The following is a 15797-nucleotide window of genomic DNA, read 5'->3' as shown; positions in this document are numbered from 1 at the left end:
GCACAGCTCAAATCAGGATCACTACGTTTCATTAATTTAGGGGAGTGGGATGTCCATATTCACGCAGTTTAATTCTCTGTTCTCTTTTATGGCTAAATCAGAGATATTTATGAACAAGGCACTGACTGCACTTTAAAATAGCATTTTTGAGCCTCTGCTCTGGACACCTGTGGGGTCCATGGCCTTACTCTGGTCAGCACTTGGAACATAAAAATAAAAACCAAACTCCATAGTAATGGATTATATAGAGGCCCACATCAAGCCCCTTTTGGGGATCCGCAAATCCAAAAAGGTTTCAAAAATAATCGTGTCAAGTGTTTCAATTCAGGCAGCAGCTCACAGGTTTTGCCAAGAACGTGTCTCATCAGTCCGTGCTTCTGCTATCTATGGCACTGGGGGAACGTGGCACTAACAAATGAAGAAATCAAGAAAAGTAAAAATATTATTAGTTGATGAAGCTGGAAAGAAAGGAAAGGAAGAAAAAAAGCACAGCTTAAAGTTTAAAGAAGCAAAACTAAATAGCAAGAAAGAGCCAGCTAAAAAAAAAAAAACCGAAAAAAAAACCAAGGGTGGGGTGGGGCGATTCAAGGCACCTCTGCTTCCTCATCTATTCAGGAAAGTGGATAAACATCATCTCCATAGAGCTTTCTCCAAAGCCCAAAGATTTCTTCACATGGAGACACAGGACCTATGGTTCTGGATGGTGACAAAGCAGGAACCGAAGAGGCAAATATAAACTGCTGCTGGATACTCCCACCCTTTGCAAACAAACCAGTGACAGCACAGCCCTGCTGGGTTTCCCTTCCCGTGATGAGCGGTCACGTTCACGACACAGGCAGCTACAGACTGCAGCGCTCCCTGCCAGAACTGCTCTGGTGAGACTGAGGAAAGGAGACAGCAAGATCAGAGCAATGGGAAGCCCTGGTAGACTTTACCTCCACCAAATCATGCTTTCTATGTGTGTATAATACTTGCTTTTTATGCATTTCATAGCTCCCGTCAGCTACGGTTTGGATGTAGCAATAAGGAAAAAATAAGTCCCTGCAAATAACAGAGTTGGTGTTTTCCTAGGTTTCCGTAAGATTTTCATACTATTGCTTGAAAGAAGGAAGAAAAAGGAAAACACAGAAATGAATTAGCCGTGAGTCACAGAAATTTATTACAAATCAAGCCCACTTGAAGCAATTTTCCAGGAAAGCTTTTACAGATTTAAGCCGGAAACCAAAATTGTATCAGATGTAAATCGTAGCATATGTCAGTTCCTAATTCAGCTTAGTCACTGTCACCGTACTCCAGGGTATTTGGAGGTAATACCTGATTGACCCAAGTTAACAATCTGAGGCCCCATTTAAAATGAAACTGGAGAATGCAATCCTTCATCTACATGCTCAGGCCTTCCCAACGGCACAAACAGTAATTCAGCCTCAGATTTCCCAAAGAAATCTCTTGCAGGCTCACATTAGAAACAGATGGACTGTGCTCCATGGGAACAACAGACCCCTTCACTTTTTTCCTGGGAAGATGTGTTTAAAAAGTTAATGAATGCAGTAAGGATAAAAATACGCATTGTTGTATCTACTGATCTTTCGCAGGCAAAGCATCTGGGGAGGATTGCAGTCACCAGGCACCACGGAAAAAAGGAATGAGAGGGCTTCTTTTGCTAAAAAGGACTCATTTTCTTTCAAACACTGTTAGAGTACTGAGTCTTCTTACGTTTTTTACGTTTTTCTGTTCTCTTCCTCTCCTTCCCCATATTTACTTGGGGGTTTGCTTTTTTTTTTAAATCATAATATATTTTCACAAAAATTCACTTTTAGTTTCTTTTGAGAAAATGCTGTCACTAGGTTGGATACATGAAGGTATGTCTTAACTACCATAGATTTCAAGTAAAAATAAGATGCAATTAGGATGTGGCTTTTGTGACTCCACCACTCCCTTCTCCCGCAATTTTTTCAATGTATTCTTCCACTGCTTTAAAAAAAAAACAAATGAAAACACACGCATCCCCAAAACCCCCCAAAAATCTGACCTACACAAAAAAACCCCTTTTTCCTCCCACAATTAGTTTTGTTCTGTTCCCCTCCTCTTTTGAGACAAGCCAGAGCACATTCTGACTCACTGTTCAAAATTGTGGTTTTGGTTTGTTAAGAGGGGCCCTGAATGTCAAAGTCTTTGATTTTTCTCTTCACAGCAGAAGAGAGGCTTGAATGCTTAAAGTAAACAGAGTTAAGCAAAAAAAAAAAAAAAAAAAAAACAAAAAAACAACCAAAAAAACAACAAAAAAACCCAGACCACCACTGCCACCCCTCCCCAATTTCTATAAAAATGATTAAACTTCTACCTGAGACTTAGCAAAACAGCTTAACAAACTTCAGTTTGAAGTGATGTTACAATAAAGCATAAGTATCTGGGTAAGCGTCCACTTAATCTTTCTGCATTATAACAGCTGTTTATGAAATCTGATGTTTAAATGGCAGCACTACAGGTATGCAGAATTCCTTGGTAACCACTTGGGAAAAAAAAGAAAAAAAAGGGGGGGGCGGGGGGAGAAGAAGGGTTATAAAGGTTAAATCAGAAATCTCTCTGGTAAAGATCACTACTTAACCATGCCTTAAAACTGACAAGTCATGTAGTGATAAGGACCATTCAACCAATAGAGTAATTTTAAGATAAGAATCCATGTATGCCAAGAGGTTTGTGCCTTTGTGCCGCATTTCATTACCTCGAGACATTTGGCTGGATACATGTGAGGGGCATCTGAGAAACTAAGACTTCGTTTCCTTTATTCTTCTCAGAGATACACCATCATGAAGGACAGAAAAAAAATTCAGTGGAGACAAACTTACCGCCCTCTTGAAGCATCTTAAACTGTCCTAGAATATGCCCTAGAATCTAAAAAACACCTCAAAAATAATATCCTTCCCTCAACTTTCCTTCTATTTTTATCTTTTTAAAGTAATAGATGAAGTGGAAAGTATATGGAGCTTTAAGATTAGGGCCTAAACCGTCTCCTCTTTTTGCAGCACTAGAGAAAGAGACTTAAGAAAAATGTGTGCACTTGTTAGAAATTTGTTTTAATTAAAAATGTTAACTTTAAAAAGATCAACTAAGTAATTGTCAATCTTTCAAACTAAGATTCAACAATTCCAGAAAACACTATTTAAACAGACTTGCCACGTTTGACTTTTACCAAATTTTAGGAAAACTGTTATATACGCTAAATCAGCTCTTAGATTAAAAAAAAACCAAACAAACAGTGACCACGGCACCTTTTTCCCCTTTTTAAAAATCTTTGAGTCATGCTGTACGTCTCTGCAATGAAAGCCCATTGCCACAAACAAGCCATTGCCTCTTCATGAAATAAAAATGAAGCGCACCAAACATTTGACTTGAATTAACAGAGCTGGACTAACATCGTGCCCCTTTCTCCGGTCAGAGGAATGTGCACGACAACATGAAGTAAGTAGTATCCGAACACTTAACAGCAGCTGGTTTATATTTTAGCACCTGCAACTCCTGACAGCTGCACTGGGTTGATATATGAGGGTCCTGATGTTATTACAAAGCTTTAAAATACATGGCTTATGAGAAATTGGAAGAAAGGGCCTATTTGGAAACAGACATCCAAGCTGAAAAGAATCAATGAAACCTACATTCTCAAGAAAAAGAGCATCTGTGAGTTTCATCAGGCTTCAACAGTCTTCCAACAAACATGCCACAGAGTTTAACTACAGTTCTTGCAATAAGCCACATTAAGGAGAGCAATACAGGCAATGATTACATTGGCTAAATATATGTAGCAATAATTTAGAGCAGGCATACGCATAGTTTATTTATGTGAGAACTACAGTGTTGGAATTCCTTGGCTGGAATGAATGGGGATAAATCCATGGTTCAGCAGCAAATTGCGAAGCAACAAAGTTTTGGTTAATTTGGATAGAGTACTGCTCTCCCTATTATCTAAAAGATCTCCACTACTTATTCTTGAGGTTCTCAATATTTTACACTCAAAATAGTTGTAAAAAGAAATTGCTTACAGCTAATATGGTCACAGATTATCCTCCTTCAGAACAACAGAACTCTTCACTAAGCAACTAAAATCTATTTGTGCACAAGGCAGAGTCTTAATCTAAAAAATGTCACCACATTTCACACCACTATGTAATGAAAATACCTCACTACAGCCTCCCGTGCAAGAAATTTAAATATAATTCCACCCTTTCTTCTGCCTAAAACTAGTAAATGTTTTAATCAGGAGCTGAATATACCTCTGGCTACATCTCTGTTAGTAAACTAAAACAGGTTAGGCCACTTTTGCCATCCATACTGTTCAACTGTCAGCAGGTCGCAGAGTCACTTGGGCCCCGATCACCAGCATTGCCCCATATTCACAGTTCACATAAACCAAGTTCAACCATTAATGGTAATGACTGGGAACATATCCCACAGGTTGCTCTATGTTTAAACTTGTTGCTGAATCACAAATGACAAGTTTTCCGTGTCAAATTCAATACTCAGGTTGTGTGCACAACAAAAAAAAGAAAAGCAACCATGGTTGCCAGTATACATCTAATACTGTGAGCTGCAGACATAAGAACGGGTTTCTTTTCTATTTATAATTTTAGCAGTGATGCCATACAGGATCCTCAGACTCTGACGTGGGTTAATTTATAAAATTGCTGGATCAAAATTAGGAGAGACCTCCCGTGAGTCACATTCCTCACAATACCATGAATCACTGACTTAAGTTTCTAGTCTTTCTTTCAAAGGGTAATAATGAAGAAAAGCATGAACCAATACTTCTATGTCATCTTTTTACTTCTGTCGTTCATATTAGGTAAGTATCATTAACTGTATTTTTCCAGCAGGAAGATCAAGACACAGAAATACGCAAAGTGACTCGGCCAATTCAAATAGCAAGGCAGAAGCAAGATGTAGGATTCCTAATTGCCAGTGGCTGCATCACATACCTACAATACAGAGTTCTTGGCTGACACTTGGGCATCAGCTGTTGGCTGGTTAGTCCTAGTAATGACCCTAGCAGGTGGCAGTGCTGATCCAATAACTGTTACACCACATCCTCTAGGCATCATTCGTATTACCTTTGGAGCTAAAATAACCAAATCCAGTCACGCAAGCCAGAAAAGGCTTATCATTTTCCTATCCTGAGCAGGCATGGGTTAACTTCCTCTCTTCCACCATCAACAAAAAAATAACAGGCTGGGGCCTGTTATTGTCGACAATTTGTACTTTCAAACTGACATGACACATTGGTATGTCGAAACAACTGATGTCTTTTTTATTTTTTATTTAAAGCACACAAACAAAAGCAAATGTAATATGGACAAGTGCACATGGTTGCTGCATTACAGGCAGGTCATCCAGTCCAGTTTAATATGAATCCTAAACAGCAGAAAACATTTCACCCAGTTAATCCTTAGCCTTCCAAAATGCTCAATAGAACTGCATGGGACAGAACACAGTAACAAGCTTCAGGAATAGACCCTTGATTTGCCAAGCCCTCACAGGGGAAAGGTGATGGCACAGTACTGAAATAATAAGAGATTACAGGAGGCTACAGGAATAACTTAACCTATAACCTAATAAAACCTGATGGATATTAGTAGTGCCAAAAATACTTACCAGTTCATAGTTGCTTGGAAAAAAGCAGGGTGTCACCACCTGGAATGAAAAAATAATAATAAAAAAGTTACTTCCTTTGGAGATGACCCAATCCTGTTGGCTGAGCTCCCTCAAACACTGTGAAATTCAGGCAGAGTCAAAGGGGCACCAACCAGACCAGGTGCAGAATCTAAGTGTCCACAGCTGCTCTCGGTCACAGTACTTTTTCCTCAGCTTCCCCCCCTCCATCCTTTACAACATAATATCTGATATTCTAATATCACCTCAGTTTTAGTTAATCAAAACGTATTCTGCTTTTCAAGTAATCTAGAACTTCAGCAGTTCCCAATACCTTATCCCTGTTTTAGATTTTTTTAATGGGGCGTAGGCTGAGCAGAGCAAGAAAACATATTCTGTGGACTCGCATAGTTTCAGAGGCTTGGCTCCAAGTTAAAACACTTCCTATGGAAAACATGTTCTGTATGTATCACAGCAAAAAAAAACCCCAAACAACCTTTTTTCAATATTCAAAAACCAAAACACAAAGAAAGCCAGGAAAAGCACAACTAACTCGGATTACGTGATGACCTAGGGAAAAGCAAATGATAGCTTCTTTCTGCAGCCCATACAGCAGGCACCCTCAGACCTCACACATACAGTCAAAAGACTGATGTTCATTGATTTAAGCCACTCAGCTGTGCTTCAGTAATAGTCATCATGCTTGCTCACTTTAATAAGCACCTTGAGGTTAACCCCAGTGAAAACCGTTTCATTTTTTTTAATGTGTTCACATTGGTTATGGTTCTGCAGGACAGACTTGCCTCTCAGCCAGCAGAGCAGCACCAGAAACTCCATGACAGCACCTGGACTACAAAGGTGGAGTGTTCTCTCAGGAGCTGTTGGTGAACTGTCCTACCGGCTCTCAAGTTATGGTATACAGAGTGGGTTACTGAGCAGAAGGAGCGTGATATGTCATTTATAATCCTTAGAATAATAAAAAGAAGATGCAGTCCATGCAACAGAGCAAGCTGTAAGAACAAGAAGAACTATCAGTCCTGTAGACAGCATAGACAAAGAGACAGAACTGACTACACCAGGACAACCCACTCTGGTCTTAACTCTCAGGATCAGCTTTTAACCCCTAGCATGGAAGGGATGTTATTTCCCTCCATAACTGCTTGTGAAAAAAAAAAAAATATATATCTCTGACTCTCAACACTCCTTAAATCACAAAGTGGCAGTTCTTTTGCTTTTAACCTGTGTCTGGATTAACAAAGAAAAAAAAGTGGCACATTGATTTTCAACTCCTAGCCTCCTCACAATCTTCACGCTATCCCTGAAGAAAACAGGACAGATACAAACCCTTGAGGTTTGTCCACCACACACACTGACTCCTCAGTGGGCTTGCAAGTCCAATGTCTTAATGAACTGCACTTCTGCAGCTTATTTCATGACTGACACTCATGATTCACTCATCTATCCAACTGAATGCTCATACTAAACAAATGGAAGATGTTGAACTAAGCTGTCACTATAGCATTTCTGCTGCTGAAAGCAAAGACAACGTCTGCCTCTGTGACCTCTTGCCTGACACAGCATGTAACTTCACACACCACCTTCAATTACAACCACCAATTCTCCTTTCAAGCCAAAGCAGCAAACCACCAGGTGTAGCAGTCTGTAGCAGGAAGAAACAAAGTCATGTGCACCCTGCACCGCCACAAGCAGCAAACACTGCATCTATGGAGGAAAGACTGTCACCAGTTGTCCTGACCATGCAATTGCTTAGTACTTATTATAAGCACTAAAAATCATTTTTTGCAAGTGTTCTCATTAGCAACACGGGAAGTAAAAATAGATTAAAACTGAAATTTCAACGATTACTTTTCTTTGCCTACACTAGGAAGAAAAGAAAGAATTAATGGAAACCCCAAAGGAGTAGCACTGCAGAAAAGCAGAGATGAATTAATATTACATGCTCACATAATTAATAATTGGAACCACTGCGCAATTGTCATCACTGGAGCACACAGATATCTCTGCTCTCTCCCTTCCCTCCACTGTTAAAAACCCTCAAGGAATCCAGCATCTCCTTTCCCTCAGCTAACAAACACAATTCTGTTGTAACCTTCTCAATAATTACAGCTAACTCACTGCCTAAGAAAAAGAAAAATCCCTTTTATTCTGACACAAGTGCACTGGGACATCCACTGGAAAAGAACTTCACAGCAGAGAATTACAGACTTCTTTTGCCTGGTGTGGCATCTTACTCAGGCTGTAGGAAGATGAGAGCTAACGTCACAGGTAACGCTTGATCTTTTTCTTCTCCGAGCTTCAGTGTGCCTACAACAGCCACGTATAGCAACCTGACTTTACAGACAGACTCCATTTTCTCCTGGTTGTGTGTCTCTTGCACCTTCTTTTTACAAAGATCAACACTCACGTTAGATGGTACTGTTCTAGGACTACCGGAGAGTCACATAATATCCTTTTTGGTGTATTCAGCAATCCCTTCACCCTTGCACGCTGCCACTTACCACTATGTTGAGCTGCCACTAAACTGCAGAGCGCTCACAATGCATCGCACAGCCAAAGACTTGGATGCACTGCTACTGTTTTCAAGCTACAAAATTCAACGCAAGATTCACCGAATCACCAGTGGGCACCGACTTTTTTTCCTCTGACTCCATATACACATATAATGCATTTCTTTCCAGATAAAGGAAAATAGTCAAGGTCTCTATGTATCCCAAATTCAGTTCTCACGAGCAGTTGCAGCAAATTCTTTCACTGCTAATCCACACACAGGTTAAAAGTAAAAGAACTGACATGTTCACAGATAACAGAAAGGCTACCCCAAGTTCTAGACAACTTAAGCTGAGGATATGTGAGCGGCTCCAACTCTTTTCCCTGGTTTGCAAAGGTCTGAGACATGCTAAAAAAAATCATTTAGAGAAAAAGTACAGAGCTGGAAAGCAAGATTGCAGGACTTCAATCCAGTATCAATGTAGAGATAGAAAATGGACTACAAATGTCTCATTCATTAGTTTAAGAAGTTACACACACTGTGTATCAACTGCACAAAACAATAAACTTCAGAAATGCTTTTCTGATCTCCCAACTAAAGCTACAGCTGATCTTAAAGACATTTGCAATCACCTGGTTTGTCAGCTTTTAATAGTATCTTTATTTTTGTAAGAAATAGACTGGATATACATGAAACTGTAACATTTCACAGTTCCACACAACCAAGGTGCGTTTAGCTTCGGTACTTCTGCACATTCACGTATTAACAAGCAATATCAGAATATGGGAATGTCCTGCCTGATTTGCAAAAACAGTTATGTCTTCCGTGCCCCGCGCGTACACACACATGCATATAGACACATTAGTCTACTCACAAATAACCAAGCAAATATTTGAAAGAGGAACTACCTGTTCTTACATACACAGCTAATATGGAAACACTTTCCTGGTGTGATACTTCATGAATCGAGCCTTAGTTTGAAAAAAAGATTTAAAATAATTACTTCGATGAAGAATTCTGACTCCAGTGAATCTGCAAGTAATTTTCCTTCATATGACTGTAACACCAGTCACATCAGTTAATAAGTAACAGACCAACATGAGATAAATGTTAACTCAAACAAGAAAAAATGTCAACAAATGGCAGGTTATCTGGCACTACAGAAATAAAATCTGTCCCCACCTGCTGTAACAGAGACACAACAGTGCCCCCCACCGTTGCACAACAGGCCATTTGCTGGGATATCCGGTATTTGTATTTCAATGCTTTTTTTTTTTTTTTTTTCATTCCCAGATGCATCTTTCAGTTTTATCTTATTTTTTATTTTCTTTTTGCAAGAAGTAGGCGACGTTTCAGAGGAAGAACCATCTTCAAAGAATGAGCCAGTTATTAACAAAGGTGCATTTCAAAGTCCAAATCTCAAACACTATCATATTGCTTTTGCAAAAGCAATTTAACCATTTGGCTATAATGAATCGCTTTCTTCCAAGCTACAGTTTTGTCATGTAATAAATGCTGGCATGCCTGCCGCAGGTTATGTGTAACACACAGGATGTGTAGGTGGAAGATTGTTCATCAAACATACACGTGACGAGCTAAAAAAATCTGTTCGTTCTGATTCAATACTAATGATGTTACAATATTTATGAGAAAGGGTGAAAAGAGCAGCAAAAGGCAGTCACTGATATCCTCTGTAAAGTTACAGTGCCACTGGAAAGCCACTGGGAAGTTACAGTAATGTTAGGAGACCTTGTGACTGTTGCATAAATAACTGTCAGCAGCCCAAATGGTAACTGAACTCATAGAAATATTTAATGTGTGTATATATGTATAAATATAAATATCTATATACACATACACACACACATCTATTTATTTAAATCTACAGCTTTGGAGCTGCAGTATGTCTTCAGTATATCTTCAAATAACTCTGTGCTCTCAAAGATACAACTTGTAACATGACAAAATTTAAAATATAAATCCAAATTCTAGAATAAAAAGGGACATTATTGCAATATTAACTTGAGATTAGAAAGCTACAGTAGTAATACGCAACTTTTTTTTTTTTTTGCCAAATAGAACATCTCCAGTTGTGTGGTATTAGTATCTAACTCAGCCTTTTGTCCTGGAGATACCAAGTATCCTCAGCACTTCACGAACAACTCTCAAGCGTACCTGAAACCCACTGAATTTTCCTCTTCAAATTAAGCATTTTTGGAAACTGAACAAGCACTTTGCAATCGCTACAATATTTTAATAAACAAGATATAATTGTGTTCCCAAAAATAAAAAAAAGAGAATAGATACAGTAAAATCAGCACTGAGATTCGGTGCAGCTATACACCATTTCCACTCTCACTTGAGAACAAATTATTATGCCCATTGGAAATAACCCTCCTACTTGATTAGCATAAAGAAGTTTTGAAGCTAAGTTTGGAAGAAACAAACAAACAAAAAAAAATTGCATTGTAAATTGCAAAGACAACTACAGTTGAGAAGCTGTTAATGGGCTTGGCTCATAATTATCAGTAAAATGCATATGTTTATTAATATATAATGCTATCACACAGTAAGCAAAAGTCAAGTAACATCAGAAAAGCTTCCCTAACACATTACATTTTCTCCTCTCAACTTGTTCTGTGATAAAGTTGCTACAGAGAAAGGGAGAACACACACAGCCAGAAGCTCTCTGAATTCAAAACCGAATTCCAACAGTGATATTTTAGTGCCATTTTATTAATTTCTCAGCTTCAGTACTTTTTATTTGCTAAAATAATGCTAAGACTACATGTACCCAACCTCATCAAGGTGTAAAGAGAATCAGCTGAAGTTTGAGAAACTCTCCAGGAGTTTCTTAGAAAAAACACATGAGTAACTGAGTACTGTAACATCTAAGCCGTGTTCCTACAGTCCTAACAGATGCACAATTCCTTTCTTTCTTTCCCTTGGCATTATGCCTTACGAAACAAAGTCTGAAATCAGCACCTGAAATGGAAAGTTACATACCTTCAGGAGGTATTTTAAAATTTAGCGTACATACATACAAACCCCCGTTTCCCAAGACAAAGCAACAAACCTGTTTCAAAGTCGCCAAAGGAAAAGAGTAAGCTTTCACAAGTAACTAGGAATGCAGTTACCCCACGATACAGAAATGTATTGTTCACATATCTTTGCCACCTCAAAATCTGGCTTTCTTCCATACTGTGACATTTGATCTTGCCAGGTCACAGTCCTGACCTATACCATGAAAGTTGTTCTCCAACTCTTTGAAGAACACATACGGGTATATATGTCATTTGGAAAAAGGATAAAACAGAAGAACCTCTTCAAAACTCCAATGAAACAGAATACTCCTAGAATCAAAAAACGGATGAGTAACTGATAACTGTAAACCAGTAACCACCGATGAAGTCCTTTATCAGATCACTGGATTTGCTCCAGAAAAAAGTTCAGAAGCAAAGGACAAGAAACTCAGTCAGAAGCTGGGTGTAGCTAACAGGGGTTAAACCAGCCAGCAGAAGCCAAGATCCTAAACCTAGATTTTTACTGGACTTTGCACTAGCCCTCTGCACTCTGGTTTAGTTTGACAATCTGAACTGTAAATGGAGTGCTAGCTACTGTCCCTCCTGAGTTAATCTGTTTAACCTCAGGTTTATACAGCAGGCTGAAATGATTTGATGCTAAATGGGTGCAAACACATAGCATCTTTACTCAAAACGTCTCATTTTGCTGCTTCTGTAAAGAACAGTTTAAAAAAAAAAATCCTGACAACTGCATACATCTTTGAAAGACTTGACTTCTGCTTTCTTTGTATCAGATCTGACCTGTCCAAGCTTAATTAGGTACACATTCCTCAGGGAACTACGCTGTCCTTTCAGGATTCCAGGCCTATTTATTTTGGTATAATCCCTATGAGAAAACATGCTTCATTTGCAAAATCAAACAAACCTTGCAACATTACCAGACAGGAAGGGTCCTAGCAAGCAACAGGGATACAGTTCCATGGACGTTCTCCTCTTGCAAAAGCAAAAACTACCAGCGTGGATCGAATTTTCTTGAGCGAAAACAAGCTGTACGCAGGCCTATTGTACCTCAGAATTCTGTACCTTTAACGCATATGTTGGTGTGATTTCTCAGGGTTTCAGTCTGTTTCCAACATCTGAGCAATGGTGATAAGAACTAGAGGCATTATGGCTCCCCTGGTCACAAATGGCACCACGCAGTCAATGATATCAGAAGTTTTATGAGACAGCTGCAGACTTACTGCAGAGGTCACTGAAACTCACAGGTTTCACTGCTTTCAGTGTGCCTGTAACACGTGGGACTGATAGATGCCCATAGAATCATAGAATTGTCTAGGTTGGAAAGGACCATTAAGATCATTGAGTCCAACCATAAACCCTAACACTGACAAAAACCTTCACTAAACCATACCACTAAGCACTATCTTTTAAATACCTCCAGGGATGACGATTCCACCACTTCCCTGGGTAACCTGTTCCAATGCTTGATAACCCTTTCAGTGTAAAATTTTTCCCTAATATTTAATCTAAACATCCCGTGGTGCAACCTGAGGCCATTTCTTCTTGTCCTGTCACCTGTTACTTGGAAGAAGACACCAACCCCCAGCTCTCTACAACCTCCTTTCAGGTAGTTGTAGAGAGCAATAAGGTCTCCCCTCAGCCTCCTTCTCTCCAGGCTAAAGAACCCCAGCTCCCTCAGCTGTTCCTCAAAAGACTTGCTCTCCAGACCCCTCACCAGCTTCATGGCCCTTCTCTGGACACGCTCCAGTACCTCAGTGTCTTTTTTGTAGTGAGGGGCCCAAAACTGGACACAGTACTTGAGGTGCAGCCTCACCAGTGCCAAGTACAGGGGGACGATCACTTCCGTAGTCCTACTTACCACATGATTCCTGATACAGGCCAGGATGCTGTTGGCTGCCTTGGCCACCTGGGCACACTGCTAGCTCACATTCATCTGGCTGTCCACCAACACCCCCAGGTCCTTTTCTGCCAGCCAGCTCTCTCGCCACTCTTCCCCAAGCTTGTGACACTGCATGGGGTTGTTGTGACTCAAGTGGAGGACCTGGCACTTGACCTTGTTGAACCTTGTACCATTGGCCTTGGCCCATCGATCCAGCCTGTCCCGATCCCTCTGCAACGCCTTTCTACCCTCAAAAGCAGATCGACACTCCCACCTAACTTGGTGTTGTCTGCAAATGTACTGAGGGTGCACTCAATCCCCTCGTCCAGATCACTGATAAAGATATTAAAGAGAAGTGGCTCAAATACTGAGCCCTGGGGAACACCATTTGATTAAATGAAAGTATTGAAGGTAACACGAAAGCAATATTTAAACCATAAATTTAGGTTAAAATATGGGGGGGGGGGCAGGGAATTTTGTTCTTAACACATATTACAGAGAAGAGGCAGATGTGGCAGAGGAGGAGTGCTCCAGAAGGCAGCAATGCCAGTCTTTTCTACTTGAAATCACAGAAAGATATGAAGGCAGTAGTCACACGTCAGGCTTGTTGGTAAAGTAAGGAGTTTTGGGTTTGTTTGCTTTTTGTTTTACTTCCCTATAGTTGAAAACCATCCATCTGCAGTATGACTCGCCATCTAAAACCAGTTTAATGCATAAATGACAAGAAGGAAAGATAGCTCTTTGAATCAGGCAATCCAAAGATATGTACAGCAATTTAGCCCAGGCGCGGTTTCAGTCAGTGATAAAGGTCTGCAAGAGTCATGTCAAAGAAGCAGAGTGACCTCTCCAGCAGGAAGTTTCCAGAAATCCTTTGGAAAAACTGTTCAGCAAGCAAAAGGAGGCCAAAGCAACCCAAAGGACTGAGAACCAAGGAGGAATCTTCCACTTTCCCACCAAAACGTATTCTCATGTTGTAAAGAAGGGGTCCCTCTACAAGGCTCTAGTTTGCCCATTTTTGAGATTGAGAGCACTTCATTGGAGGCAGACAGGAAGGCACTGGAAATGCCTGAATTTTATTACAGTACTTCTGACTTTCTTGTATCACAATCCTGACTTTTATAATCCTCTGGTCATTTTAACAAATTTCCCTCGTCTCAAAATATATTAAAACAAAGTCTTGAATGTGCACACTCCAAATATACCTTTAAGTTTCCAGCTATTTAGAAAAGAGATAATGCAACAAAAGGTTATAGAATGCTCTCCCTATGACAGACTTAAATACATATTTTTAATCATCAAAACTAGCTCTCCCAAATGGACGGTTTTCACTATGACTGAATTTGCTTTAACTGTGGGAGGTATTTTAAATGTCTTCTTCAGCAAGACAGAAAAAGACAAGGGAAGCAGCCTTTTAGAAATGATTACTAGTAGAATACTATGAAATGTCATGTTATCACACAGAAGTAGTAAAAGCAAATTCTAACGAAGCTTAGACTTTTCAGCTTGCTGATACAAAACAGTCAAGACTACTTCTGTGATGGAGCTCATAAGCTTTCAAACACATAGTACTCACTCTTTCATTCTATGTTCCACAAAATTATGGTTATTCATGACGATGTCTATAACACAGTTTCCATTCTTCCATCAAGTCAGTGAGGCAACTCCTTGCAATCTAAGGCTGAGGTGGCTCCAACTTTGAGATGCAATATTGCAGTTCCTAGGAGCATGCATTCTTCATCAAAAGCTCCATCAAAAGCAATATAGTATGACATGGCAATGGAGAAAAATGCTATACATCACTGGGACGTTTTGCCTGCTACCCAATTACAGCCACTGCTGATGTTCAGAGTACCCTTCAAGATGTTGCTATTGCCTTTAGACGTAACAGTAGATGCAAAAACAATGCCTCTTGCGTAAAAGCTAAGAGCATCATGTACAGTAAGCGTAAACAACTTTTTATAACAGTAACTCACAAAGCATGGAGTGGTTTATTTTTGTAAGCTACTTGATTCCCATTTTCCAGAGACAAATGTGGCATGGGCTATATAATTCAACCTAAGAAAGCATTCCCGGCAGCAGCAATGTAAAATGCATCCCACTTTAAAAGGCTGACAAATGCCTTTCTACCCCTCTCAAAAAAAAAAAAAAAAAGTTACACAGCAAGTCTGTGTGAGATGTCCTGTATCTATACGGAAGGGAGCAGAGCTAGCCAGAAAACAACTGGACCAGTAAAGAGGTCCTTCACCAAATCACCCAAAACAGGCCAGGGCAGGGGAGGAAAAAAAAGAAACAAAAACATCCCCAACTCTCCTAAAACGTTCTAAGATTTTCCAGTGAAAAGTTCACATCTGTCACAAAAATGTAATCTATACATAGTTTGGTGGTGAACAAAGAAAAGCAGAAATTGATTTGTTTCCTTCCCTCACTAACATCATCTTATCCTCTTTTCCCCTTGCCAACAGCTAGATTTATTTTTAAAAGAAAGTCAGCAAGGAAACAAACAAACCTTGGATTTGTACATGTACCAGCTGGGTCTTGCACAACATAGCCAGCTATCTGAAACAGTAAGTCTAAATGAGAGTTCTTATCTAAAAACACTAGCACACATTAAAATACTTTTTCATTTTTGGAAAGCCCCAGCAAATTAACTGCCAATTACAAAACGCTCCAGCACAGCGCTTCTGCTACTTAAACAATGCAAGGTTTATGCCCATAAAAAGCAATT

At 39.7% G+C, this 15797-nt stretch overlaps 1 protein-coding gene across 9 annotated transcripts in view; it reads right to left on the bottom strand.

The window, feature by feature from the left end:
- Positions 1 to 15797, bottom strand: part of TNS3 (tensin 3) — a 187496-nt gene that overhangs the window by 124772 nt on the left and 46927 nt on the right. For all 9 annotated transcript variants that reach the window (XM_074575680.1, XM_074575683.1, XM_074575679.1 and 6 more), the window contains one exon: positions 5644 to 5682. Coding sequence is in view for 3 of the 9 variants with exons in the window: in XM_074575679.1 (XP_074431780.1) it covers positions 5644 to 5682 (39 nt within the window). In the remaining 6 variants the exon portion in view is untranslated. The remainder of the gene's footprint in view (positions 1 to 5643; positions 5683 to 15797) is intronic.

This window comes from Larus michahellis, chromosome 2 (genome assembly GCF_964199755.1).
Source record: "Larus michahellis chromosome 2, bLarMic1.1, whole genome shotgun sequence".
Classification (NCBI taxonomy): Eukaryota; Metazoa; Chordata; class Aves; order Charadriiformes; family Laridae; genus Larus; species Larus michahellis.
The sequence above is the reverse complement of the archived record's forward strand: the minus strand, read 5'-3'. Positions and strand labels throughout refer to the sequence as shown.